Genomic DNA, 27,468 nt, shown 5'->3' with positions numbered 1-27,468 from the left:
TCTCAACATGCTGTCCTCATCAATAAAACAGAATAAGTAAGCATCCAGAATTATGTGAAAGTACCTCAAAAGAGACCTAAATGCTGCTGCATTCTCCTCACAATGGATTGCACCACCTGGAACGATAAGCACTTATCAATGAAATACCCTACAAGCGTATTACGCCAATGCGTCAAACTTTCCTCAATAACATCATCCAGAAACTGAACAGTTGAGAACTTAGATGAAAAATTCATTGGAGGATAAAATCCCAATTTTTTTGGTCTTCGATCACAACCAGAGTCCACTGGGCTGCTTTCTAGTCCCAACCCCTTGACCCAAATATAACCCTCCAGAATCTGCTGCATGTCACTTTTTTGTGGGTGGTTTCTTGTGGGTATTATGCACTGTGTCTCCTATCTTAAAAGCCGTCGTGTACATGATTAACCCCTCCTATATGCGTGAGACAGTATGTGAAAACCTTTAAGATGAGAGATTTCACCTGCACCCAAGAATCTGCTGCATGTCTCAAATTTCCCAGATGTACCTTGTTGGCCCGCTGGACTTTACCAGAATTTGCTGGAGAATCATTCCTTTGGACTCCTTCACCTGCATAGCCCAAGGTCTGATTATCCTTAAAATGAAGCCCACCATAATGCTTGCCCCAACCCTCTCAATTCCGAAGAGCTAGCTCGACCCACCCTGTCCAAATCTCGCCAAGGACTCCCATACTAGTCGAATCCAAACCTCTCGCTACTCGCATACTGTCATTTTGGGCCCAACCCAACCAACAACTAACATGACGCAAGTCATCATGGGCCTTATATTTCTCTCTCTTATTCACTTTAACAAATCCCTTACTATTCTTCTAAGATTGCAATTGATCTGAATTGAGTTTAAACAAGCTCACACTTGGCTTGCGAGTTAGTTTCTAAGCTTGAGTTTGATCTCAATTTATGTAAACTAGCTTGAGCTCAACTCTTTGAAGATTGATGGGTCAAGCCTATGCATAAAAGCTCAATAAAAGCTTGAGTGCTTGCCGGCAAGCTTGAGCTGAGGCGAGCCAAAGCCTATTATTTTGATTAAACTTAATTTGTTATTTTATTATATTATATATATATTATATTACGTTATGTTAAATGATTAAATTAAAAATTGTTCACAAATTTTTAATCGTGTATATTTACGAATTTTTAATCAAATCTATTAATATTCATGACTCTTTAGTTGAATATGTTCACGATATTTAATGAGTCGAGATTTATTGAGTTCAATCTCGCTTCATTTATAAATCAAGTTTCAAAATTATGTTCAAAGTTGATTTGTTTATCTTGACAAACGAAGTCAAATGAGTTTTTATCGAACTGAACACCGAACTGCTTACAAACAACTTAGTTCATTTACGACCTATATTTATCTCTTGTTTGGTCATAGGACACTCAATTGAATAAATTATAATGGATATTTGGTTTCATTTGGTGTTTTTTTCTAAATAATATTGTTAAAAGGGTATTTTATTTATTTATTTATTTATTTGTGGATTACCCGTACCTTTCATCCCTTGATACGGGCGGATGGTTATATGCTTGGTAACGTTCTTCTTCGGACATTGTCAGATATTTTGCGGCGGGCAAACGAATCCAGTCGTCTTCTACCGAACAATGTCCGCGCCGTTCTTCTGAAGTCGAGCCTTGGCGTGTGCGTAGCGTAGGCAGGTATGTGCTACATTCTGCAAGCAACTCGATGAACTGTGGTTGTTTGTTACTGGGGTTCCATTGAGCACCATGTGCTTGAAAAAATGCCCGTTCGACATTGATTTGCTTCTAGTCTCGTCTGATACATCGGTTGGAGTCTCGGGCAGACTCGAAGGTGAGCCGAAGCAGTTTGGTTTTCTTTGAACGCCAACAGAGGGACATGAGTTACCTTCTCTCGCCTCATGGTCTTATCTCATTCTCTGATACACGACTTCACCTTGGACTTGAACAATCTAGAATTAGGAATGTACGTGGAGTGAATTCGTCAAGTCCACGTAGAGTGGTGTTGGTGGTGAAATTGCAGGCAAGAAGTTGCCGTATAAACCCGCCAAAGAACCTTCGTTATCCTCGTCGCACCAAGCTTCCTCCAAAATTTGTGACTGGCGACTTGTGGAAGAAGCAACCTTCCACTGACCATCCTACGTCTCAGATGGACTGGAGATGTGACGAGACGCCTGATTTACCCGATGAAAATCCCATGGTTCGTCAGGACCCTGACGATGGTGAAGATGGCAATGAAGAGGATCGGAAGAAAGAACTAGGGGATGAAAAGGAATGTGGTGATAACATTGTTTGGGAAAATGATGAGATTGAAGCAATCTCATCCCTTTTCAGAGGGAGGATTCCTCAGAAACTCGGAATGCCAAAAAGGGAAAGGCCTCTGCCGCTCCCATTTCCCCATAAAATTCGGCCTTCAGGATTCCCTTCACCCAAGAGAAATGCGAGAACGGTTTCTTCTACAGTCATGCCTTCACGACAATCTTTGTCCAAGCGAGTGTACAAGAACCCAAATTTCCTAGTTGCACTAGCCAAAGAGATTAGAAGCCTTCATGCAGAAAAAGACGTGTCAGCAGTTCTCAGCAAGTGGTCTGGATTCCTTCGGAAGGGGTCTTTGTCACTGACAATCCGGGAGTTAGGTCACATGGGTCTTCCTAAGAGAGCTTTGCAGACTTTCTGTTGGGCCCAGAAACAACCCCATCTCTTCCCTGATGACCGGATTTTGGCTTCAACTGTTGAGGTCTTGGCAAGGACCCATGAGCTAAAAATGCCATTCAACATGCACAAATTCACTAGGTTGGCAAGCAGGAATGTGATTGTTGCTATGTTGAGGGGCTTCATTAAAGGAGGAAGCTTGGAACTTGCCTGGAAGCTATTTTTAGCTGCAAAGGATAGTAGAAGAATGTTGGATTCCAGCATCTATGCTAAGCTAATTTTGGAATTTGGAAAGAACCCAGATAAGCAAATGCTGGTACTGTCCCTATTAGAAGAACTTGAAGAAAGAGATGATCTGGACTTGAGTCTACAAGATTGTACAGCTATAATGAAAGTCTGCATTAGGCTTGGGAGATTTGAAATTGTGGAGAGCCTTTTTAATTGGTTCACACAATTGGGGCATGAACCTACAGTTGTTATGTACACTACTCTGATTCATAGCCGTTTTACAGAAAAGAAATATAAGGAGGCATTTGCAGTGGTCTGGGAAATGGAAGGTTCAAATTGCCTCTTTGATTTTCCTGCTTATTGTGTGGTTATAAAGCTTTGTGTTGCTCTGCATGATCTCTCCAGGGCTGTACGATACTTCTCAAAACTTAAGGAGGCAGGTTTCTCTCCTACCTATGGCATCTACCGAGATCTGTTCACCATTTACATGGCTTTTGGGAGATTGGCAAAGTGTAAGGCGGTCTGCAAGGAGGCAGAGATTGCAGGTTTTGTGTTGGATAAGCAAATGAGGTCACACTTGTTGCAACTTCAAATATGAACCAGGTCAGTTGTTTCTGGTTTTGTTATATACTTTCATTGCTAGTTTATCTCTAGCAGTTTCATTGCTAGTTTCATTGTTGTTTCTGGTCAGTTGTTCTGTACTTTCCAGGAATTGTTTTCTCAAGCAGTGATGAAGATAGTTGTAAAATGAATACTTTTGTTATTGATGCCCTAATCTCAATATTTTATTTATGTAAATTAGGCTACAAGGTCTCATTAAGTGGGGTTGGCTTACTACAAGAATCACAAACCTTAATCAGTGGGGTTGACAAAGTTAGATGGTTTGAGATGAAAATTCTGTCAACAATTAGAAGCAAACTGCAAGTTAATGTCAGTAAGATGGACACCTTCATGGCAGATTATTTTACCATGTGATATACAAAGAACTTTGGGTTGACATGTGGAGTTTATTATCTGTAAAAAACAAAAAAGAAAAAAACCTCTCTTTTGTTGAGACTAAAAATAGTAATATAAAAGATAAAGTTAACCCTCCATCTACCAACTTAAGTTTTTAGATCAGAGCAAGTAAAAGTCCTGAATTCAAATCTCACTGCTAAGTTAATATTTAAATAGTTGTACATGTTTAGACCAGTTATGAAGTGAAGTCTAGCCACACATGAGAGGGTGTGTTGAGAATAAAAATAATAATAAAAGATAAAGTTAGTCCCCTTTCTACCAACTTAAACTTTTAGATTAAATGATGGTTAACGGTTCAACATCTTCGAATTTATATCCGGATTGATCTTTTCATCAACACAAGCCAAACCACCATTGGCTATCCTCCAAATCACCATTGGTCAACTAAAGTTCCTTAAATCTTTTACTTCTATTTGAAGATTTTTCATTTTAGATCTAGCTTTTTCATTACTCTAGATGATTCATCAATCTAATTTCCCTTCTAATTTTACAGAATTGATCTTTTATTCGATGGTTTTGTAAAAATATCTGCCAATTGATTGTTTGTATTTACAAATTCTAGTTCAATATCTCCATTTTGTACATGTTCTCTAATAAAATGATGTATGGTCTCACTATGCTTGGTCCTAGAGTGCAGTATAGGATTTTTAGTTAATTGTATTGCATTGGATATGATCATAAACTAGACCATAATCTTCCATTTTCTATTTGACCCATAGCGCTTGGGACAACAAATTCCAACTGCCATGTGTTCAGCCTCAGTCATTGGGAGAGCAACCAAGGTTTGCTTCTTGCTAAACCAAGACATGAGTGATGGTCTTATAATTTGACATGTGCCACTTGTGTTTTTTTTCCATCAATTTTGCTTCCAACAAAATTAGTGTTGGCATATCTTAATTAACTCCTATACTTGAATTTTGAGCTCCTATAAGATACGTAAAGATTCTTCTAACTGGAGTTAAGTGTGATTCCTTAAGTTTAGATTAAAATCTTGCACATTATGTCATGCATTCGAAAATCTAGCTGTTCTCAAAGGATGTCAAGTTGACTTTGACAGATTCCATGGGGAAGGATTTCCATTGATTGATTATCTTGGTAAGTCAGCAATTATTCTGAACTTGAACAAACCCATTTTTCCTAGATTAGTTTGTGTTTTCTATGCAAATCTCTTTTACTCACAGTCCACTTCACCTTCGTTCCCTTATCAATGGTATTGGTCTTGATATTGGTCCGTATGAACTAAATCAAATATTTTGAATTCAACTCTTCTTTGACAAGAATGAACTTGCAGTAAGTGAGTCTCAATCATGGTCTAATCGTATCCCAAATTTCAATCCTGCTGAACCTATTCAAGCACTCACACAATACCTAAATTGTCCCAACAAGCTTCCAAGTGCCAAACAATGACATGACCACACACTTGCTCCACCTGATCATAATGCACTGTATTGTTCCAAAAGTGGGTCTTTTGACCATGTCTTTATCTTGACTTTTGAGATATTGTGCTGCCCAGTCAATTACATTCCCTTGAATATATCCCTTATATCATCATTGATCACATAGCTATGTATGACCCAAGTTGTCCCACTCCTTTGCCTTATGGGATGATTTTGTTGTGCATCATTTTACACTTCATTTAGTCAATCATACGAGAGCCCTTGGTTAGGTTAAAGTCCACATGTCATATCTACAAAGCGACACATATGAATTGGGTGCATAAATGAATGGATGGTGGGTTTGCTGTAAAAATTCTCCTCATCAATAGGACCATGACTCCAAAGATCCTAACTCTCAAGACATTGACTCTTAAGCAGATGCTCATATTCTGATAGCTTGGAAGATCCCACATCCACTTGATCCTCCTCTACTTATCTCGGACCTGCTCAGGAGGAGTCCTCCCTAAAAGACCTTTTGATGGCTATTCAAGCATTATCTACCGAAGTCAGGGACTTAGAGGACAATACTAGGGTGGATCTTCAACGAGGAAGCAGGATCATTGAACTTGAAGAAAAATTTTGCCATTTTGATCCTTGACTCCTTTTTGATGTATGCCAAAAAAGGGGAGAAACTAGATATGGTTTAGATTGTTTTTGTTGAAATGGAAAGGAGACAAATCCCTTAATTAGTGGGGATCGGCTCCAATCCCTTGATTGTGGGGAAGGAGACAAATCCCTTGATTAGTGGCCTAAATCTTTGATTGATTGATTATAATTTAGAATTAAAATATCCTAATTTGTTGTATCCTTTCTCTATAAGAAGAGAGGAGTTATGTTTTTTCATTTATGGTGAAATAGAAATCTTTCTTCTCTTAGCTTATATGATATCAGAGTAGGGAAGTCATCCTTACACCATCAAAGCCTTAAGCTAGGCCGCCTATCTCAGTTGCTATCACTGCTCACGTCTAGCGTTGTTGGTCGCCAGATCCTCGCCTGCCGACACACCTAGATCTAGTCTTTGTTTGACGTTACATCAACTGCTCCTCCATCCCATCAACCACAATTCGATTAGGTTCAGTTCTGAATCCCTCGAGTCTCCTCCAACTCATACTCGGTATAGATTACTACTATTCGTCTTAATGGCACCCATTTTTTGCGTTGGTCCCAATATGTTCGTATGTACGGGGAAAGATCGGTTACTTGACTAGTGCTACACCAACTCCTGATAGTAAGGACCCAATGTATGAAATTTGGGATGCTGAGAATTCAATGGTGATGATGTGGCTTGTGAACTCCATGGAGGAAGAGATCAGCCCGAACTACATGTGCTTTTCTATAGCAAAGGAATTGTGGGATGAAGTCACTGCCATGTACTTTGATTTGGGTAATCAATCCCAAATCTACGAATTTAACTTGAAGCTCGTTGAGATTCGGCAAGGCAGCGACATCGTCACCACATACTTCAATTCTTTGAAACGTATATGGCAGGATCTGGATATCTTCAACACTTATGAGTGGAAAAGTCCTGATGATTGCAAGCATTATTAACAAATGGTTGATGCTAACCGGGTGTTTAAATTCTTTACCGGATTCAACGTTGAGTTTGATGAAGTCCGAGGAAGGATCATTGGAAGAAATCCTCTTCCATCACTAAGTAAGCTTTTTCAGAAGTTTGGCGTGAAGAAAGCCGACGACTTGTTATGCTGGGCACGAAGAACAATGGTGCAAGTGGGCTGTATGAAAATATGGCGTTTGTTACTACTGATGCTAATGCTGGTGACAACATATTTTTGGTCAGTGAAAAGCTGAAGAGAAGCCTCGTGTTTGATGTGATCACTGCAACAAACTACGCCGTACTTGGGAAACTTGCTGGGTGCTTCATGGAAAACTAGCCAACTGGAAACTCAAACAAAAGTGCTCCCAACCCACTGCTAATGAAGCTAAAGTGGGACCATTCAACAAAGAATAAATTGATCAACTTTTGAGACTGCTAAAGCCCAATCTGTCACCTGGTACACCCAATTGTTCATTGGCCTATTCAAGTAAAAATTCCTTTGCCCTATCTAGGTCCTTTAAATCAATTGCCTGGATCATTGATTCAGGAGCATCTTTTCACATGACCGGTTTATCCCATCCATTCAATTCGTATATTCCTTGTTTTAGTAGTGAAAAAATAAGAATAACCGATGGTAGTCTTTTAGCTATTGCAGGTAAAGGTCTCATTAAACTCTATTACAGTATTAATCTTCAATCAGTACTTCATGTTTCTAAACTTGCCTGCAATCTTTTGTCTGTTAGTAAACTCTCAAAAGACTCTAATTGTCGTGTTATCTTTTTTTGATTTCTACTGTATTTTTTAGGACCAGAACTTGGGAAAGACGATTGGCAGTGCTAGAGAGATAAACGAACTTTATTATTTGGATGGGGATGTCTTTCGTCATAAAAAAGCTCACGGATTAAGTGGTACTAGTTTTACTTCTGTTTCTACTCAAATAATGCAATGGCATCTTAGGCTAGGCCATCCTAGTTTTCTTTACTTAAAACATTTATTTCCTAAGTTGTTTAAAGGAGTGGATCATTCTATGTTTCAATGTGAAAGTTGTCATTTATCTAAAGATCATCGTGTTAAATTTATTTCAAAACCAATCTATTTGAGACATAGTGACGTTTGGGGACCCTCAAAGGTTTCCGCTTTATCTGGCAAAAGGTGGTTTGTAACTTTTATTGATGATCACACTAGACTTTGTTTGGTTTACTTACTTGCAAAGAAATCAAATGTGTCTCGAATTTTCAAGGATTTATTTCATATGATTGAAGTTCAATTTAACACAAAAATTTGTATTCTTTGATCAGATAATGGAACTGAATATTTTAATAAATCTTTAGGAGTTTTTTTGAAAGAAAAATGAATTTTATATCAATTTACTTGTCGTGAAATCCCCCAACAAAATGGTATTGTTGAACACAAAAATAGACATTTACTTGAAGTAGTTAGGGCTAATATATTTTCCATGAATGTTCCCAAATACCTCTAGGGTCATGCGATTTTAATTACTTCTTATCTCATCAATCGAATGCCCACTCGTGTTTTAAACTTTGAAACTCCTTTACATCCTTTAAAAAAATTATTTCCCATGTGCTGGCTATATTTTGAGTTACCCTTAAAGGTCTTTGGATGCACTTGTTTTGTTTATGTTCCACAAATATTTTGTTCCAAACTGGATCCCATAGCTGAAAAGTATTTTTTTCTGGACTATGCTCCTAATAAAAAAGGATACAAATGCTTTAATCCTGTGACGAAAAAAACTTATATAAGTATGGATGTGTCTTTCTCGAGACTCAACCTTATTTTTTCAAAAATCATCTTTAGGGGGAGAATATAAATATTGTGGAAGAAGATAAATTTTTGAATCTTCATGTTGAGGACGATACTTCTTTAAAAATCTATGATCCTCTTCCAACCATGATTGATACTCCACTCCACCCTGATAAACAATTCGAGGAAACAAATGTTCAAAGAAGTATGGAACAAGATGTGTTTAGTTCACAAGTACCCAACATGATGGGATTGGAACTAGGGGGAGAATTACCACAAACGGATCAAAACAATCTAAAACCGGAGCTTCAGTTTTATATGAGAAGGCAAACTCAGAAGAATACTATCAATCCAAATATATTCCTCTAACAATTGAATAATCGGTATCTCTAAATGATGGTTTTTCTTTTTCTCAGAGTAACTCTAAACTCACTCCTTCAAATTATTTCTTATTTGACCTGTCCAATCTTGATGCCCCTATTGCTACTAGAAAATGAATAAGATCTTGTACCAAACCCCCGATTGCTAAATACTTGTCATATCAAAAACTGTCCAGTCGCCATAAAGCCTTTATTTCCAAGATTTCTAACCTGCATGTTCCAAGAACTATTCAGGATGCCCTTGGTGACCCAGATTGGTAGTTAGCGGTAAAAGAGGAGATGAATGCTCTTGAAAAGAATGGGACTTAGGAGATTGTGAAGCTACCAAGAAGTAAAACAATTGTAGGTTGTAAGTGGGTTTTCACTGTAAAATGTAAGGCAAATGGGAGCATAGAGAGATATAAGGCAAGATTTGTTACCAAGGGGTTCACCCAAATTTATGGTATCGACTGCCAAGAGACCTTTGCTCTAGTGGCAAAGTTAAACTCTATTTGAGGTCTCCTCTCTCTCGCGGTGAATTTAGATTAGCCTATATACCTACTTGATGTGAAGAATGCCTTCTTAAATGGCGATTTAGAGGTAGAAGTGTTTATAGACCTCCAACCTGGATTTGAGAAGAGCCTCGATACCAACAAGATATGCCGTCTAAAAAAATCCTTGTATGGTCTGAAACAGTCTCTAAGAGCGTGGTTTGAAAGGTTTGAAAAATCGATAAAAAGCTATGGTTATACTCAGTCAGAGCCAAGCAAACCACACAATGCTCTTCAAGCGCTCTAGTACCGGTAAGAGGGCAATTATAATTGTCTGTGGATGATATAATAATGATTGGTGATGACAGGGGAGAGATTGAAGAGCTTAAGAGGAAACTAGCTCATGAGTTCGAGATCAAGGACTTGGGCCCCCTAAAGTACTGACTTGGGATTGTTGGAATATAAACTAAATTAAAAAACAGAACTTGCAGAGAGAATTTTGAATAAAATGAAGAGAAGGCTCAACAAATTTCATAAATGAGAATGCCTATTTAAAGGCTTACAACCAATCTGAAAGTGCTAAAAAATCTCAACTAGAATCCGATTTTATTGGCCCTACTTTTGCTACCTGAAAATAGAAAAATATGGAGCAAGAATCTGAAACAGTAACAAAGACTAAGTCAAAATATGGACTTTTTCAAACTTCTGAGGCAAACTCTCACGAGTTCTGACACTCCTCCTTGAGATTTGCCTGGGACATGCCAAGCTTCATCCTTAGGAATTCCAGCCTTGATTTTGGAAGCGCCTTAGTCATTATATCAGCAAGTTGCACATCAGTTGAGCAATGATGCAACTTGATAAGGGAATTCTTTTCAGCTTCTCTTACGGAATGAAATTTTACATTGATGTGCTTGGTTCTGCCATGTTGGACAGGATTTTGTGCAATGGCAATGGCTGACTTGTTGTCACAGTAAAGCTTAGTTGGTGAGTTTTGTTCCTGGTCTAGATCAGCAAGTAATTTTCTTAACCATATTACTTGATTTGCAGCAGCTGCTAGGGAGATATACTCAGCTTCTGCAGTTGATTGAGCTACTACTTCTTGCTTTTTTGCATTCCAGCAAACAGCACCCGAACCAATTGAAAATACATAACCTGAAGTGCTCTTCATGTCATCAACACTTCCTGCCCAATCACTGTCAGCATAGCCTTCTAGCTTAACTCCTCCTGTCTTTAAGTACCAGATACCAAGGTTTGTTGTACCTCTAACATACTTTAGCACCCTTTTTGCAATTCCCATGTGAACATTGCTAGGTGAACTCATGAACCTTGAAAGTAAACTAGTTGGAAACATCAAGTCAGGTCTGGTTGTTGTTAAGTATAGTAAGCTGCCTACCAAGCTTCTATATGCAGAGGGTTCCTCAAGTTTCTCACCATCATTCTCAGAAATCTTCTCATTTTGTGCTAGCGGAGTTGCTGTTTCTTTGCATGATTCAAGCTTGAATTTCTTGAGAATATTAATAGCATATTTTCTCTGTGATAAGAAGATACCAGAGTTGCACTGGAAAATTTCCATTCCAAGGAAGTAATTCATGATGCCAAGATCAGTCATCTCAAATACATCTTGCATTTCCATTTTGAACTTATCCAGCAATTTTACATTGCTTCCAGTCACTAACATGTCATCAACATAGAGTGATACTGCCAGTTGCAAACCACCATCATTTTGTTTCAAGTACAATGTGGCTTCATTTTCACTCCTCCTGAAACCAAGTTGGATCATATGAGAATCAATCCTACTATACCAGGCCCTTGGTGCTTGCTTCAAACCATAAAGAGCCTTGTGCAACTTGTACGCTTTGTGTTCATGGCCATCAACCTCAAAGCCTTCTGGTTGTTGAACATAAATTTCTTCTAGAAGTATACCATTTAGAAAAGCTGACTTAACATCTAAATGATACACTTTCCATCCCATTTGACCAGCAAGTGCAAGCAGTAGCCTAATAGTGTCATGTCTGGCCACTGGGGCAAATGTGTCACCATAGTCCACTCCAGCAACTTGAGCAAAGCCCTTCACAACCAATCTAGCCTTGTGCTTGAAGATTGAGCCATCTGAATTGAATTTAGTTTTGAAAACCCATTTTACACCAATTGCCTTCTTAGCTTCAGGTAGTTCTGTCAACTTCCAGGTTCCATTTCTTTCAATAGCATCAATTTCAGTTTTCATGGCCTCAATCCATTCTGGAAATCTTGCAGCTTCTGTGTAACATGTAGGCTCTGCATGTATAAGATTACACCTCTCGTATACTTCAGATAAAGGCCTCACCTTAAGCACTGGTGTGTCTGAGGTAGCTTCAACATCTAGTGTATCTTCAATAATTGTACTTTCTATTGCTGGTTCAAGAATAGATGGAGTGGTTTGCTCACATTTGTGGACTTTCTTCATGTCCCAATTCCAGTAAGCATTTTCATCAAAGTGTACATCTCTACTTATCACAATTTTCATCCCACTCAAACTAAAGATTCTGTAACCTTTTGATTCTGCTGCATACCCAACAAAGACACCTTTCTCAGCCCTTTCATCAAGCTTGCCTCTCTTGACAGATGGCACATGAAAGTAGCACAGTGAGCCAAATACTTTCAGATGCTTCATAGAAGGTTTTACACCAGACCATGCCTCTATTGGTGTTTTGTCTTGAACAGATTTTGTTGGTAGTCTGTTCAGCAAATAAACCGAGGTGTTGACTGCTTCAGCCCATAGAAACTTTGGTAGCTTGTTTTCAAATAGCATGCACCTTGCCATTTCCATCACAGTTCTATTTCTCCTTTCTGAGACTCCATTTTGTTGCGGTGTATATGGAACTGTCAGCTGGTGTACAATTCCAGCTTCTTGGCAAAAAACATTGAACTCTTTTGAAGTATACTCACCTCCATTATCAGTTCTGAGCACCTTAATCTTCTGGCCAGTTTGAGTTTCAGCCATTTTTTTGAAGCTTTTGAACACAGACAACACTTGTGACTTGGTTTTTAAAAAATAAACCCAAGTCATTCTACTGAAATCATCAATAAATAGTGAAAAATACACATTGTTGCTCAATGTGGCTGTGCTCATTGGTCCACAAATATCTGAGTGAACTAATTCCAGCTTGTGAGTAGTTCTCTTGGTCATATTTTTAGAGAATGACTGTCGATGCTGCTTCCCTAGCTCACAACTTTCACAAATTTGAGCATTAACTATAATTTCTGGCATGTCTTCAACCATACCAGCTTCCTGCATGAACTTCAGTGACTTGAAGTTGAAATGACCAAATCTTTTGTGCCAAATAACACTCTCATCAATCTTGGCAGTAAAGACATGCCCTTCAACTAAATCCAACTTCATGTAAAAACTATTTCCATTCATTTTAATTTTTGCTATCTCTGTTCCATGTTCATCAGAGATAAAACAAAAATTTTCTTTGAAAGAAACTGCATATCCATTTCTAACCATTTGTGCAACACTAAGTAGATTTTGATCTAGTTCTGGAATGTAAAGAACGTTAGTGACAAGTTTCGTACCTCTCTTGGTTTTGATTGCAATTGTCCCTTTTCCTTTGGCCTGCACAACTTCACCATTTCCCAGCTTGATCTTTGGTTGAACTAATTTGTCAATGGAGGTAAAAAACGATAGATATTTGGTCATGTGACTGGTGCAGCCACTGTCAATGAGCCAAGTATTCAGTTCAGAAGAACTGAGTGCTGGTGATGCCATAAAAAAATGCTCATCATCATTTTTGTCTTCTTCAGTCATATTTGCATGTTGCTGTGTCTGCTGCTGAAGTTGTTTTTTCTTGTTTCTGCAATACTTCTCACTGTGGCCAAGTTTATTGCAGAAGTTACAGTGAAAAAGAGGTTTATCTTTGTACCAACAATCTTTCTCAGCATGATTGGTTCTTCTACAATGAGAGCAAGGCAAAAAATTTCCTTTTCTTGAGGATCCTTCAACTTTCCCTTTGTTGTTCTTGAAGAACTTCTTTCCTTGCAGGTTTCCAGAACTCTTTCCCTTGTACTTTGCTTGAAAAGCACCTTCGGTAGCTTCATCACCTCTCATTGAGACCCTTTGCTCCTGTGCATGAAGCTTGCTGGTTAACTCTACAATCGTGAGACTTTGCAAGTCACAAGATTCTTCAATTGCAGATATCTTGGCTTCAAACTTTTGAGGTACTGACACCATGATCTTTTCTACCACCTTTTGATCTGTAAATGCCTCACCAAGAAGCCTCATTTGATTTACGACATCCATTAACCTGCCAGAATAATCTTTGACAGATTCATTGTCTTTCATCTTCATCAACTCAAATTCTCTCTTCAATGTGAGGAGCCTGACAGTTTTGACTCTGTCACTGCCCTCAAATTCACCTTGGAGCTTGTCCCATACTTGTTTAGGTGTTTCCAAGTCCATGATTTTGGTGAAGATGTGATCTGCAAGTGCTGAGTGTAGGCAGGTGATGGCTTTGTCTTTCTTGAGCTTTTCCTCCTCATGTGCTCTTATCTGAGCAATTGTAGGATTTTCTCTCAATGGTGGTGGATCAGCTTCAGACATCACAACATTCCACAAACCTTGAGACTTTAAGTAAAACTTCATCTTGACAGCCCAAAGATGATAGTATTCACCATTAAACATTGGAATTACAGATGAAGTACCGCTAGAGGTAGGCATATTCGCACCAATAAATCACTCAACCTCACCAGTGTTTGCACTCCAAAAACTTTGCCTCACAGCCCGTAGAAAGTGGGCTCTGATACCACTGTTGGAATATAAACTAAATTAAAAAACAGAACTTACAGAGAGAATTTTGAATAAAATGAAGAGAAGGCTCAACAAATTTCATAAATGAGAATGCCTATTTAAAGGCTTACAACCAATCTGAAAGTGCTAAAAAATCTCAACTAGAATCCGATTTTATTGGCCCTACTTTTGCTACCTGAAAATAGAAAAATATGGAGCAAGAATCTGAAACAGTAACAAAGACTAAGTCAAAATATGGACTTTTTCAAACTTCTGAGGCAAACTCTCAATTGTTCTCACAGGGATGAAATTTACAAGATCTAAGGAGAGAATCTTTGTCAACCAACGTAAGTATGTTTTGGATTTGCTTAATGAAACAAGAATGATTGGATGCAAGATAGCCAAAATTCCCATAGAATCCAACTTAAAGCTACAACCTACCAAAGCCAAAGATGTGGGAAATAGAGAGAAATATCAAAGACTTGTGGGTAGATTTATCTATTTATCTCACACCCGACTTGATATAGCTTTTGCTATGAGTGTTGTAAGTCAATTTATGCATTTGCCAGGTTCAAAGCATTTTGGAGCTGCCTATAGAATCCTAAGGTATCTAAAGGGAATACCTGGAAAAGGATTGCTCTTCAAAAAACAAGGACACCTACACATAAAAGCCTATACTGACGCAGATTGGGCAGACAACATTACAGATAGAAGATTTACTTCATGCTATTACACCTTTGTGGGAGATAATCTTGTCACTTGGAGGAGCAAGAAACAAAAATGTAGTAGCCAAAAGTAGTGTTGAAGCTGAATTCCGTTCAGTAGCCCACATGATTTGTGAGGTTATGTGGATAAAAAGATTACTAGAGGACTTGCAGGTTACTATTCCCTTATTGACAAAGATTTACTGTGACAACAAAGCTACAATCTCCATTGCTCACAATCCGGTTCTTCATGACAAAACGAAACATGCAAAAGTGGATAAGCATTTTATCAAAGAGAAACTTGACAATAGGGTAATTTATATGCCTTACATTCCAACAATTGATCAAGTTGCTAATATCTTCACAAAGGGGTTACATAAGAAACAGTTTGAAAATTTAGTGAGCAAGCTTGCCATGAAAGATATCTTCAAGCCAGTTTGAGTGGGAGTGTTGAAATGGAAAGGAGACAAATCTCTTAATTAGTGGGGATTGGCTCTAATCCCTTGATTAGTGGCCTAAATCTTTGATTGATTGATTATAATTTAGAATTAAAATATCCTAATTTGTTGTATCCTCCCTATATAAGAAGAGAGGAGTCACATTGTTTCAGAAATAGAAATTTTTGTTCTCTTAGCTTATAGTTTTGGATATATGGTTTTGTTTGGATTGGTTTAAAATTGTTTAGAAAATAGTTTGGATATATGGTTTAGATTGTTTTGGATATATGATATGATTTCCTTGATATCAATGAATTCTTGACGATAGTTGTTGACTTGAAATTGCACATCGTTTGGTATTGATGATTGACATTCCCTTCTTATTGGGGTTTATGTTTAATTGCAAGTTCTATTCAATTCCTATCTCTTGGTTGTGATAAATGACATTGAGTAATAAAGGTCTTTTATCGAACACATTAGTATTACTTTTGGTTAGTATTAAACTCCACTTGATGCATAAGAGATGAGAAGAGCACACTAGGTAAATCTCATACTACATCCTCTCATTTGTAGCTAGTGATATTTTCGTTGTCTTTTTATTGTCACCAAAAAAGGAGAGATTGTTAACCTCAAGGCTACAATGATAACAAAAACAATTTGTTTCTCAAAAATAATAAATGTTTTTGGTGTTCCTTAAATAACATTTTATCTTATTAACATTTATTTGAAAAGGCAAAAAATGCAAGTGTGGTCAACCAAAGTGAGTTAGAGTTCTAGAATTAGTATAACACTTAGTTTAGTTCACCAAAGTCACCACTTTACTACAACCATAGCGATTCTCAGAACAAGTTTAGTCAACAAAAGTCTGCCAGAATCATATGAATGGTTTTCGAAGGAGATGTTTTCTAAAGTGTTTTCAGTTTTGAAAATTGATCACAGCTAACTCATATTCCATTCCTCTATTTATATTTGACCTACATAGATTTAATTATACTTCTCCTGTATCCTTGTATGTTTTTGTAAATCAAATAAGTGTTTCCCAATTTGGTCTGGCAAACATGCAAGAACTTTTGAATCTCTGCCTCCTTTCACTAAAATATCTTTTGATTATCAGACCTTCTCTGCTGAACCATTTTTAGATCTGTTCATCTCCTTTTTAGTGCAGTATTTTAATTAGTTTTGGAACTATATACTGACCTTCTGGGGACATTTTCTCTACAAAGCTAGAACCATTTTCAGATTGGATAGAGATCTCACATCCACTGTTTGAATTTCAAAGCCGAATGATTCTCCCTCTTTCCAGTGGCCAACAGCTCCTGATTGTCCTTAAAAGGGTTGAGCAATGCCAAAATTCAAACTACTTGCAAGCTTCCAAGTTGTGCATTCAAAGTATGATCTCGTGCTGCTGGAGCATTGAATGAGCTGGACCCTTTTTGTTCTTCACTTTCTCTTTTGTAATTTCTGCTTTTAAAAGCTCTGTAAATCATGTGCTGTTGTTGTTTACTCACTCTTGTGCGAGGGAATCTCACATCTAATACTTGCTTCGAGATTAATTCTTATTAATCAAGGGTTTGTATTATATTGCTAACTCCTATTAAAAGTTATTATATCTTTCTCATTATAGTAGAACCTTCAAACTTAGGCTTGAAGAGAGAGGACGTAGCCTTATTGTTGTTGTGTATTCACCTTTGAGTGAGGGCATCTCACATCTTATACTTGCTTCTAGAGTAACTCTTATTAAGCGAGGGTTTATAGTAGATTACTAGCCCCTACTATAAGTGTTTTTCCAAGGCAAAAAAACTCTCATAAAAATAATATTTTATTTTTATTCTCGAAATTTTAAAACTACTTTATTTTTAAATTTTAGTAGTAATTTAATAGGCCAAATGTCACTTTTAGTACAAAAACTTCCATGTTTTGGTCAATTTTATACATAATTTTTTTGTTACATGCAAATTGTCAATGTTCAGAATCGGTCAATCGTGATTCGTTTACCGACACTAAGAAAGTAAACACAATTTCATTGAAAAAGAAAGAAAGAGGAAGTACTTTAAGAAGTTTTTACGTAGTTCGGCCTAAACAGTGTCTAGTTCATGACTGTCCCTCTGGTTATTTCGGTAAAGTAACAGTATATTATTGTCCTACCCATATAATGATTTTCGACCCCTATTTATAACATGGGGTGTTTACAATTTGAATAAAATTCAAAATGAAAAGATAATATTATGAAAATAATATTTCCTTATCAGCTTCACATAATCAGAAATAAATTTCGTATTAGTAGGGATCTGATTTGCCTTAGATTAGGAATGTTGACTTTTTCTCTAATCGCTTCCGATAAATTCTCTATCTCTTCGTTGTAACACCCCGCTTTTCCCCAAGCGTGCGTTAACTCAAGATTTCAAGAATATATATTTTTTCATCATACAATCAATATAAATCAAATCCCGACAATCCCAATTCACATTCTCAACATATCAAATTTAATAATCAATAAATTAAGACATGTGACATCATCATAAATGCCGAAGTAAGATCGAAATCTCAAATGGTACATAACTGTAAACGCTTAATTTATAACATTGAAATTGTACTATTGTTTTATATCATAACCTCAAAACATACTACATAGAATCTCGTCTCTCGAAGATAACAACTAAACACCTCAAACATAATAAAAAAAGATATGTTAAAGATCTAATGTGTAAGATAACAACTACATCTCGAAAACCTCATTTCCCTTGACACCGCTGCTTTCATCTGAAACGTTTGAATATTCCAGAGATATAGTCCAAATTAGATGTTGAATAATCTAAGTGAAAGTTCAAAAATATTTTCATGAATATATGTAAGACTATGAACAATCTGACATGTCCTAACCCAAGAGAATTCTATACAGCGCTTAACCCGTACCTCGGGGAAAGAGCAATATCTCTAAAGGCAACACGACCACATTGACACATTGGCATAACACAATCCTATCTTAAGAGAGGCAACATCAACGCATCTTTCCGACATCTCGGGAACAATCGTTGCCACTCCCGACATGAGAGGGTCAACATTAACGCAGGAATCCAGTTCACCACAATCACGTCAAAGATTACATTTTCACTCAAAAGCATCCCGAAAACACTACCTATGTCCAACACAAATGCTAATGCCACAACCATAACATGCATCATTTAAAACTAACATTTTCATGCACACAATTTAAAGCACAAAATTCAATATATATGTAATTAACCACTTTGAATGAACCATCCATATGCAAACAACCTAAGCCAAATCATTTATATAAACAAATCAAATTTTGATGGTAAACTATTAACAATAAATAGAGTTATACGGCGAACACTCACCTTAAATATAATTTAGAATACCTTGAAATTCAAGCTCAAACTCAACTTTAGTGTCAAGCTTTTAAATGCTAAATTCTAAATCCCAACACGTTCCTCAAATTTCAAATAAATTTTTAAATTTTTTTAAAAACTTTATACTATTATTTTCTTTTTTCTTTCCTTTTCTTTTTTCTTCCTCTCTCATCCTCCTCTTTCTCTTCTATCTTTGACTTTTGCTCCTTCCGCCTAAGCCTATTTATACGTTGTCTTAAACTTGGGTGGGCTCCACACATATACATACACATATATTAAATGCAGCATCCTTGGCCGCCAAGCACCCTGGAAACCACTCTAATATATATATATATTATATTTCTTGTAGAATCCTTGCCCACCACGGACACACTCACACATATATGTACATATAATTTATATAATATACTATGCATAATATATATGTATAATTTATTAAAATCATGAAAATTATGTATAAATCCCTCAATTAAATTCTTAATCCTATTTTAGCTATTACATAATTACAATTATATCCTCAAATATCAATTTCATTTGAATTAAAATACTAAAATTTCAAAATTAATAACTCAAAAGTCACTCAATAAGTATGTTTTTGCTCTGGTAACTTCACAGGAAACTATCATTTCATCTTAATACCACTTCTGGGTTGATCCTTATATAAAATCGGAGTTCCTTCAGGGTTTCGTTGACTTTTCGGAAGTCCCTTATAACCATTCGATTTTTTCAAGCTGAATCATAGTTGTACTAAAAATTGTCTCTGGTTTGATTTCTTTCGGTGTCATAAATCTCGTATCGAGACGCTTGTCGCTAACATACCTTTTTCTTTAGACATCTAAGCTCCAGGATACCTCCTGCAGTCGATTCGGTGACTTATTTTTACTATCAAACCAATTTTTAGTATTTAATCTCTCTTAAATTATGTGGAAGCCTTGTGCCGAAACGGGGTATTACATTCGTGATGCAAGCTGAATGACTTGACAGCGTGTCTTGCAACTTAGGACATTTCGTGATTTGAACCTAACAAAAGTGACCTGCGACCTTGCCATGATATCTTCAACCCGGGACTTACTGAACTTTTGAGAGATTGGGCCGATCTAGTAGACCATTCCCAACCCATAAAAAGCGGTCTAAAAAATACCCGTAATAATGAAATTGGAATAAATTTTCCTCAAACCCCTATAATTTAAAGATATATCTAAAAATCAATATAATTTATCATTTTTACTCTTAACATCACCTTTTTATTTTGTGTATTAACCACAAGAATAAAAAAAATCATAAAGAAGTATATGAGACCAAGATATTGTATAATTGTCGATACAATATGACATTGGTATTAGCATGGAATATGTGTCAGATTTTGCATTTTCAAGTTTGTGTTAATGCTTGTTTTCTACGTATTTAATTTACTTTTAGTTAAAAATAAAAATTAACAATTTATTTTAATTTATTATTTTCGTTAATATGCTCTTAGTCTTTTAAAATATATTTTTTATGAGGTCACCGAAATTGCATACTTACCCATTACCATTTTATTATTATATATGTATGAGTAACATACCTTAATTTTTAATTATAAAACTAAAAAAATCAAAGATTTATAAATGTAGGGATAGGGTAATAATATTCTAGTACCCATATCCTATGTTTTGATACATATCTCCTTCGTCTTAAAATTCATAAATGTAGGGATAAGGTAATAATATTTTAGTACCCATGTCCCTGCTACACAGCAGTCCCCCCCCCCCACCCAACACGCGCGCGCGCGCGCAAGTGCAAGCGCGCTACGCCCCAACTTCTAAAATCGCCCTTGGCCCTTTGATGTTGTGGATATAAATTATTATATCCTCAAACATTTGTCTCCTAAAATAAAAAATAATAGGGAGCAACTGAGTAATGCTAAAAAAATTTAGTATACAGATTTGAGACTTAAACCTGCCCCCGACCTAAGCTCCTGATTCTACCATTGGCACATAGTCTTATCCAACACCCAAACTCGAACACTCATATTCGAGTTCATGCATCATACTCTGTCTCTCCCCCCTTGTGAAACTGCATATTCATGTAATTCTGCCGGCTGAGAATGAGACCAGTATTCCTTAACAAGCTGCCCGAACAATGAGCCTTCCCTATTCATCAGCTTCATTGGCTCATCAAACTCTACCACTCTCCCTGTAAAAAGAAAGAGATGGTTTATTTGAGAATTTTTGAAAGATCCAAAGTGACATAACTGCAGGAACACTATTAGTACACAGGTAGGGGTGTTCAAATTTTGGTTCGGATCTAAAAATCGAATCAGACCAGACTGCAGAAAAAACCCGATCCCATCCAAGACTGAATAAGTTTGGTCTGGTCTTCAGTCTGAAAATTTTGAAGAATAGATCTTCGATTTGGTACAGTTTGGTTTCAGTTTTGGACTAAGACCAAATAAATCAACAATAGATATAGCTGTATAAGTACAACAATATGTATATACAACATACATACAGATTTAATAGGATTAGACCAGACTGAATTGGTTCATTTCGGTCTTTATATGGTCTGGTCTTTGATCCAAAATTTCTACCAATTTCGGTTGGGATCTGGTTTGAATGAATTGGAGGAACAACAAAACCTACCATCACTGATAGCTAGAACCCTTGTGCAATCCATCACAGTTGGTATTCTATGAGCCACTGTGATCACAGTGCAATCAGCAAACTCTGTCCTGATGGTTCTCTGTAAGATCAAGTCAGTCGCATTGTCGATCGATGCAGTTGCTTCATCCAGCACCAGAATCTTGCTTCTTCTCAAAAGGGCTCGTCCCAAGCAGAACAGTTGCCTCTGTCCCATGCTCCAGTTGGAACCATCATCGACAACTATATATATATATATATATATATATAGCAAGAAGAGTTAAGTAGACAGTTACAAGAATACAAGAAGAAGAAGAAGTAAGTGAACTCTCTCTTCATTGTAAGCACAAACATTGGCTTCTTATTAGTTCTTACCCACAGAGTCTAACCCCACTTCTTGTTCTTGAACAGCTTCTCTAAGTTGACACTTCCCAATAACCTACCATGGCCAAAATGATTCAACATTAATTAATGGAGCAAGACCATTAACTTCATAGTAACCCTAGTATCCACAAGAAGGCTTGATATATTACCTCCCATATTTCTTGATCAGTATGGTGAGACAAGGGGTCCAAATTGTATCTCAATGTTCCACTGAAGAGGGTGGGCTCTTGTGGTATAATCCCAAACCTCGACCTCAGATCATGTAATCCAAGCTTCGATATGTCAATTCCATCTACCAGAATCTTGCCTCCTGTAGGCTCCACAAGGCGAAACAAAGCGCCAATCAGAGTTGACTTCCCACTGCCCGTTCTTCCAACAACGCCAATCTTGTGTCCTCCTTCAAATGTGCAGGTTATCCTGCGGAGAACCAGTGGTGCGTTGGGCCTGTATCTGATCTGTTTTGAACAACATATGTCTTAGTTGGGATGCTCTAACTCTTCTCTCTACATCATTTTAACTGTCAAATGCACACAATTTATTACCTCCAGATCTTGAATCTCCACTTTACCTACGGTTGGCCAGTTGACGGAGGGTTTGTTCTCCTCTATCACTTCAGGAGCTTCACTGGGTATGTGCAAGCACTGGTGGAGCCTTTCTACAGATGTAATGTTGTTTGCCAGAGTGCATTTGTTTTGAATCGAAATAACAAGGGAGATGTTCAATGAGAGGCCATAGGATAGAGCCATTCCGATGAATCCTGCATTAACAAGAGCTGATGAGAAACACAATATGAAGGAAACCTGGTTCAATATGAATCGATCAATTGGTTTCTGATATATGTATATTCTTTCTTATTGATTATCTGGTTCTTAATCTTCATCCAGAAGGTATGCATTTCAATGATCACCAGAACTGAAGGTTCCGGGAGGAAGCAAAACCATGCAGAGTGCTGATGAGGAGAGAACAATTGCACAAAGCGTTTCAAGCCGCTGGATCAGCCACTCATTTGCTGCAAAACTGTGGAAAAATGGACTCGCATTGATGTCAATGAGCTCAAGATTGTTGGCGAAAAACCGATCCTCCTCCTCGAAAGCTCTTATTGTCATGGACCCTGCTATGGACTCGGCAAGATGGTTTACGACCAAGGATTTGGTCGTGCCATTAATACGCATCAATTCCTTCGCGGAGGCAAAATAGTACATCTGCTGATCAAAGGTGCCAATCTCAACCAACTTAGCTTCGTTGAACTGGAATTCAACACCCCCCCCCCCCCCCCACACACACACACACACAAATATTTCTTGTCAAAAGCATTACCTACCTCCAAGCGAATAGACCAATAAACCATTGGAATGAAGACAAACAGGACTTGCCAGGTGACAGTTGCTAGCACGGCAAGATTAGCATAGGTATTTATGGTAGCCACAACACTGAGCATAAGGCAAAATGGAATATCGAGATCAATGATGCTTAAATCAGATGAGACCTGCGAAAAAAAATGAAAGACAAGCGAAAAAAATGCGAGTTGAAGTTGGTTTGATGAACACCCTTAATGCGAGAAAAAAGGGTTCGATTGTGACATATGCTCGACATACTTACTCTACTCAGTATTCTTCCCAATGGTGTGGAGTCATAAAATGATGTAGGAGCACGGAAAAGGGATCTTAATAGGCGTGCGAATAGGGATTTTGACGATTGCAAACCCAAAGCAACCACAGACAGAGATCTACAACACAAAAATAGCGTTGAAGCAAAACCGATCACCGAGTAGACTGTAATCAATCTTAATGTGCTAACAAGAGGGTTGTCGACATTAGCGGCCATCCAAGAGTTTTGCAGTATCTGGCCAATCACAAATGCGAGGTGACAGAGACTGGCAATGGATAAATACATGAAGCCTTTGTTCTGACTTAGGTACTGTATGTAAGGCTTTAAACCAGTGTCTCCTACTTCTCTTTCCTCTTGCTTAATCAACTGGTCACCTTCGGGTGTCTTAGATTTATTCTCAAAGCGATTTGTTTTGGTCTCTTTGGCAGAAGTTTTGGGCTTTTGGGAACAAACTGCTGCCTCTGCCAGCCTTTCAGTGCCTGCAGTCTCTTTGTGAGCATTGACTAGGTCCCGGAATTCTTGGCTTGAATCCAGCAACTGATGGTGAGGAGCAGCATGTATGATTTCTCCATTTGACATCAACTGTTACAAACTTTAACTCATTACAATTGACTCTGAAAAACTGTGAGCATCAGCAAGGTTAGAATTTGAACTTGTTTTCAGTTTTCAAGTTCTGCAATTATGCTCGATGATCGCACTCTTCAACACCTAGCCTTGATGAAAGGTTCATGCTAGCTCAACTCAGTTGGTTGGTATGAATGGATTGCTCCAGCAATGTAGGAACTAGAACAAAATGATGAGTGGAAGAGTGTGAGAGACACAGCAGAAAGGAGATATTAAACTAACCAGAACAGAGCTGAAAGCGGGAAGGAAATCAACTTGATGGGTAACGAGCAAGACTGTTTTGGTTGAAAGAGCCTCCATCACGTACTCCTGTGACGATCAGGTGAGCTTCAGAGTAAGTTGATGAGTAGAATTGCAGAACAAAACTAAAGAAAGTAGTTACATTAAATAGGCTCGTGGCGGTATGCGCATCAACAGCACTGAACGGATCATCCAGTAGATATACATCGGCATCCTGATACAATGCCCTGGCCAGTTGGATCCGCTGCTTCTGACCACCACTGAGATTAACTCCTCTTTCCCCAATTTCAGTGAGATCTCCAAAGGGTTGCAACTCGAGATCCTTCAGTAAGGAACACTTTTCCAATGTATCTTGGTATCTCTGATCATCCATGGCAGATCCAAACAAAATGTTCTCGCGTATAGTCCCAGTCTGAATCCATGCTGATTGAGAAACGTACGAGATCTTACCATATACTTGAATCTGTAAAATGGAGGAAAAGGAACCAGATGGAGGATTGATGCAATTACAACAAAGTTAATAAGAAGCTAGTGAACTTACTGTTCCCCTAGTACTGGGAACTTCTCCAAGGATTGCAGCGAGCAGGTTTGATTTGCCAGAGCCAACCTCTCCACATATAGCCACCTTCTCACCGGGCCTAACTTCTAAGTTGATATTTGTGAGGGTGGGCTTTGAATGATTCTCCAACCATGAAAAATCTGCAGATTTGATGATAACGGCGTGGCTTTCCATTTGTATCTGTCGGATCTTTGCATTCTCCAGCTCGGGTGCCTCAAGAAACTTCACAATCCTAGAGAATGCAACTTTCGCTTGAATGACCACTCCGATTACTTCAGGGATGGATCTAACCGGGTCTTGAACAAGGCGTAGAGCTGCCACGAACGTGAAAACGTTGCTAGCGTGCAATGTCACGTTGAGAAAGTAGCACGCGCCAAAGGTGGCTGCGGAGACCAGCACAGGGGATGACCAGAAGAGAAAGCCGTTGTATGCTTTCCATAACTGAACTGCTGATAACCATTTATATTCCACCTCCCTTAAGTCTTCTATAACATTCTGGAAATGCCCTACCCAAGCATATAGCTTGAGCACCTTCATGTTCACAAGAGCCTCCGAACTGGCCTTCAGCCTCTCATCTTGGGCCACCATGAGCCTAGTCTGGAACTTATGCTGCAATTCAGCAAGTGGGTAGTTGCAGGCAACAGTGATGATTATCACCACCAAGGATGCGATTGAGGCGAGCCCAACTGCACGAAACAAGATTGCCAGAGCAAAGCAGAGCTGGAGGGCAGTTGTCCAAGTTTGATGAAACCAGAAAGGAAATTCCCCAATCCGGTAAGCATCCACGGTTACATAGTTTGTTATCTCACCAGCTGCGTGCTTCTTTTTGGCGGCGTTGGATAGTCTTAGTTGTTTCTTGTATATGGTTGCTGTTAGTACAGATTTCACCTTGAGACCGATAAGCCTGCTCCGAAAGTACCATTGCCTTTGTGCCAAGGACTCTATGCTCTTTAGAAAGAAGAATGAGATGGCTAACACGTAGCCCTCGTTTTCGAAATTTTCTTTGCCTTGAGCAACCTCAATGAAGTCATTGAGAAGCAGTGGGCCGGAGGAGAGAGTAATGACCTTTAGCAGGGCGAAGAATCCAGAGATCAGAATCTCCTTCCGGTGGCATGAAACTAGTGCCCACAAAACAGATGGTGGAGACAACAGATCAAGTCGTTTTCTCTTATCGAGTTGCTTCTTGAACTGCGAGTAACAAGCCTCTGCTCTATCTCCCCGGCACAATTTGGGCATATCTTCATCGTCAAGTATTTTCTCCCTGCCCTTGCTCATCAATGGGTTGAGCCACGAGAAGGACACGCGACTGAAAAAGCTAGCTCTCGATAAAGCAGTGATGGTCACTGCAGACCCCATTTTACTGCTGCCATAGGCCTCACAGGGAGCATAAAGAATCTCATCGCCTCGTGCATCATCCTTGTAGCCCTTGCTGGCGCATAGCAACAGTAAACTAGTTCCTAGAAAAGACAGCACATCGAAAGCCACCTTTTTCGACACTTGTTTAATAAAAATGGCGGCGCAGAGGGATAAGGTGCAAGTGATTCCAGAGAATGAAAAGGAGAGGATCCATGAAAGCTGCAACAGAACTCTTGGAAAGTGTTCTCCCCTGAGGATACAAGTCAAGCCCTGTAGCAACTGTGTTACTCCCTGAAACAGAGCTAGCAACCACCAACGAAGAGGTAAGGCCGTCTGCCTCATCCTCATCTCTTTCGCAAACATTGAGATACCAAAGAACAGGTACCCGATTCCCAGGACACCATTAAAAGTTGCAGATATGATATGCCAACGGGTAGTGCCATGGTAGTTCAGTGGAATATACGCAGACTTGTACAGTAATTTCTTCGGGGTGACAGTGAGGAAGAACACGATCAAAAGTATTACATCGAAACAAAGGATCATGGCATGGTTGATGCATGAAGAAGGAAGTAACACTAGCATGTGTTCAGTAACACCACTGCCGCAAGGGTTTCCCTCATCATCCGAACAAGCGGATTCCCCACAAAACATAGTCCACAGGTCAGCCATTTTCTCTGCTCAATCCTTATGATTTGCTCACAAAATCTGCATTGCATACAAGAAGAAAGCATCTAGAAAGTGTAAAATGTTTGTGTCATTGCCAAATGCCATCTGCCAAGTGAGAGACGAAAACAAACTTCTAATGATCATGATGAAAACTAACAAATACCAACCATTAGAAACCCTTTACCTTTATATATAGCTGCCCACCCAGAAGATTCTACAGAAAGTTTTGCCTTGAAACAAGAATTTGTAAGTTGGGTTTTGATTGATTATATTGGGTTAGGAAGAAGAGAATAAGAGGAATGAAGATCACAGTTTATGTGTCCATATATCAGAGTTGATGTCCATTAGTGACATAAGTTTGGCATGAGAACAACTATTAATTGTCTCCTGTCTTCTTCTCTGTTTTTTTCTCTCCAATTTACAATTTATGTCATTGATATAAGTTTAATAAATCATGTATGTTTGCAGTTGGGTTTCTATATTTATTACTACTTCCAGAGCCAGACTGATGAGTTTAGCATGTAAAATTTCAAAAGTCTTTCTTATTGATGAGTTTCATAGCTTATTTTTGTTATTGTTTTGAATGTACATATATATATATATATACACACTACTAAAAAGTA

At 38.2% G+C, this 27,468-nt stretch overlaps 3 protein-coding genes across 10 annotated transcripts; 2 read left to right on the top strand and 1 right to left on the bottom strand.

Annotated features, from left to right (window-relative positions):
* The first annotated feature begins 1,536 nt into the window (after positions 1-1,536).
* On the top strand, positions 1,537-22,892 carry LOC127811665 (pentatricopeptide repeat-containing protein At2g01860). 8 transcript variants are annotated; one of them, XR_008025769.1, is made up of 3 exons: positions 1,537-3,497; positions 7,708-7,810; positions 16,643-17,050. XR_008025769.1 is itself a non-coding variant. In XM_052351745.1 (2 exons), the coding sequence occupies exon 1, from the start codon at positions 1,894-1,896 to the stop codon at positions 3,490-3,492; it is 1,599 nt and encodes a 532-aa protein (XP_052207705.1). In that variant the 5' UTR covers positions 1,537-1,893; the 3' UTR covers positions 3,493-3,497; positions 22,677-22,892. The 8 variants fall into 8 exon arrangements, 5 of the variants coding, with proteins under 5 accessions (XP_052207705.1, XP_052207703.1, XP_052207701.1 ...); XR_008025771.1 differs by lacking the exon at positions 7,708-7,810 and adding an exon at positions 4,631-4,693 and having other exon boundaries at positions 16,647-17,050; XR_008025770.1 differs by lacking the exon at positions 7,708-7,810 and adding an exon at positions 4,631-4,693.
* On the top strand, positions 6,587-6,895 carry LOC127811816 (uncharacterized). Its single transcript, XM_052351993.1, has one exon. The coding sequence runs from the start codon at positions 6,587-6,589 to the stop codon at positions 6,893-6,895; it is 309 nt and encodes a 102-aa protein (XP_052207953.1).
* Positions 20,612-26,848, bottom strand: LOC127811666 (ABC transporter C family member 10-like). Its single transcript, XM_052351747.1, is given in 11 exon segments — positions 20,612-20,965; positions 21,412-21,651; positions 21,784-21,847; positions 21,942-22,247; positions 22,335-22,564; positions 22,700-22,994; positions 23,114-23,278; positions 23,392-23,982; positions 24,247-24,343; positions 24,345-24,727; positions 24,806-26,848. Coding segments are annotated over 11 exon segments (4,563 nt in total). The 3' UTR covers positions 20,612-20,816.
* Between the last annotated feature and the right edge of the window lie 620 nt (positions 26,849-27,468).

This window comes from Diospyros lotus, chromosome 10, assembly GCF_014633365.1.
Source record: "Diospyros lotus cultivar Yz01 chromosome 10, ASM1463336v1, whole genome shotgun sequence".
NCBI classification, from domain to species: Eukaryota; Viridiplantae; Streptophyta; class Magnoliopsida; order Ericales; family Ebenaceae; genus Diospyros; species Diospyros lotus.
Note: the sequence above shows the minus strand (reverse complement) of the source record. Positions and strands in the feature narration are given on the sequence as shown.

Coding starts and splice junctions, on each gene's coding strand:
- LOC127811665 (XM_052351745.1), top strand. CDS start 1,894: ATGAGTTACCTTCTCTCGCCTCATGGTCTTATCTCATTCTCTGATACA.
- LOC127811816 (XM_052351993.1), top strand. CDS start 6,587: ATGTATGAAATTTGGGATGCTGAGAATTCAATGGTGATGATGTGGCTT.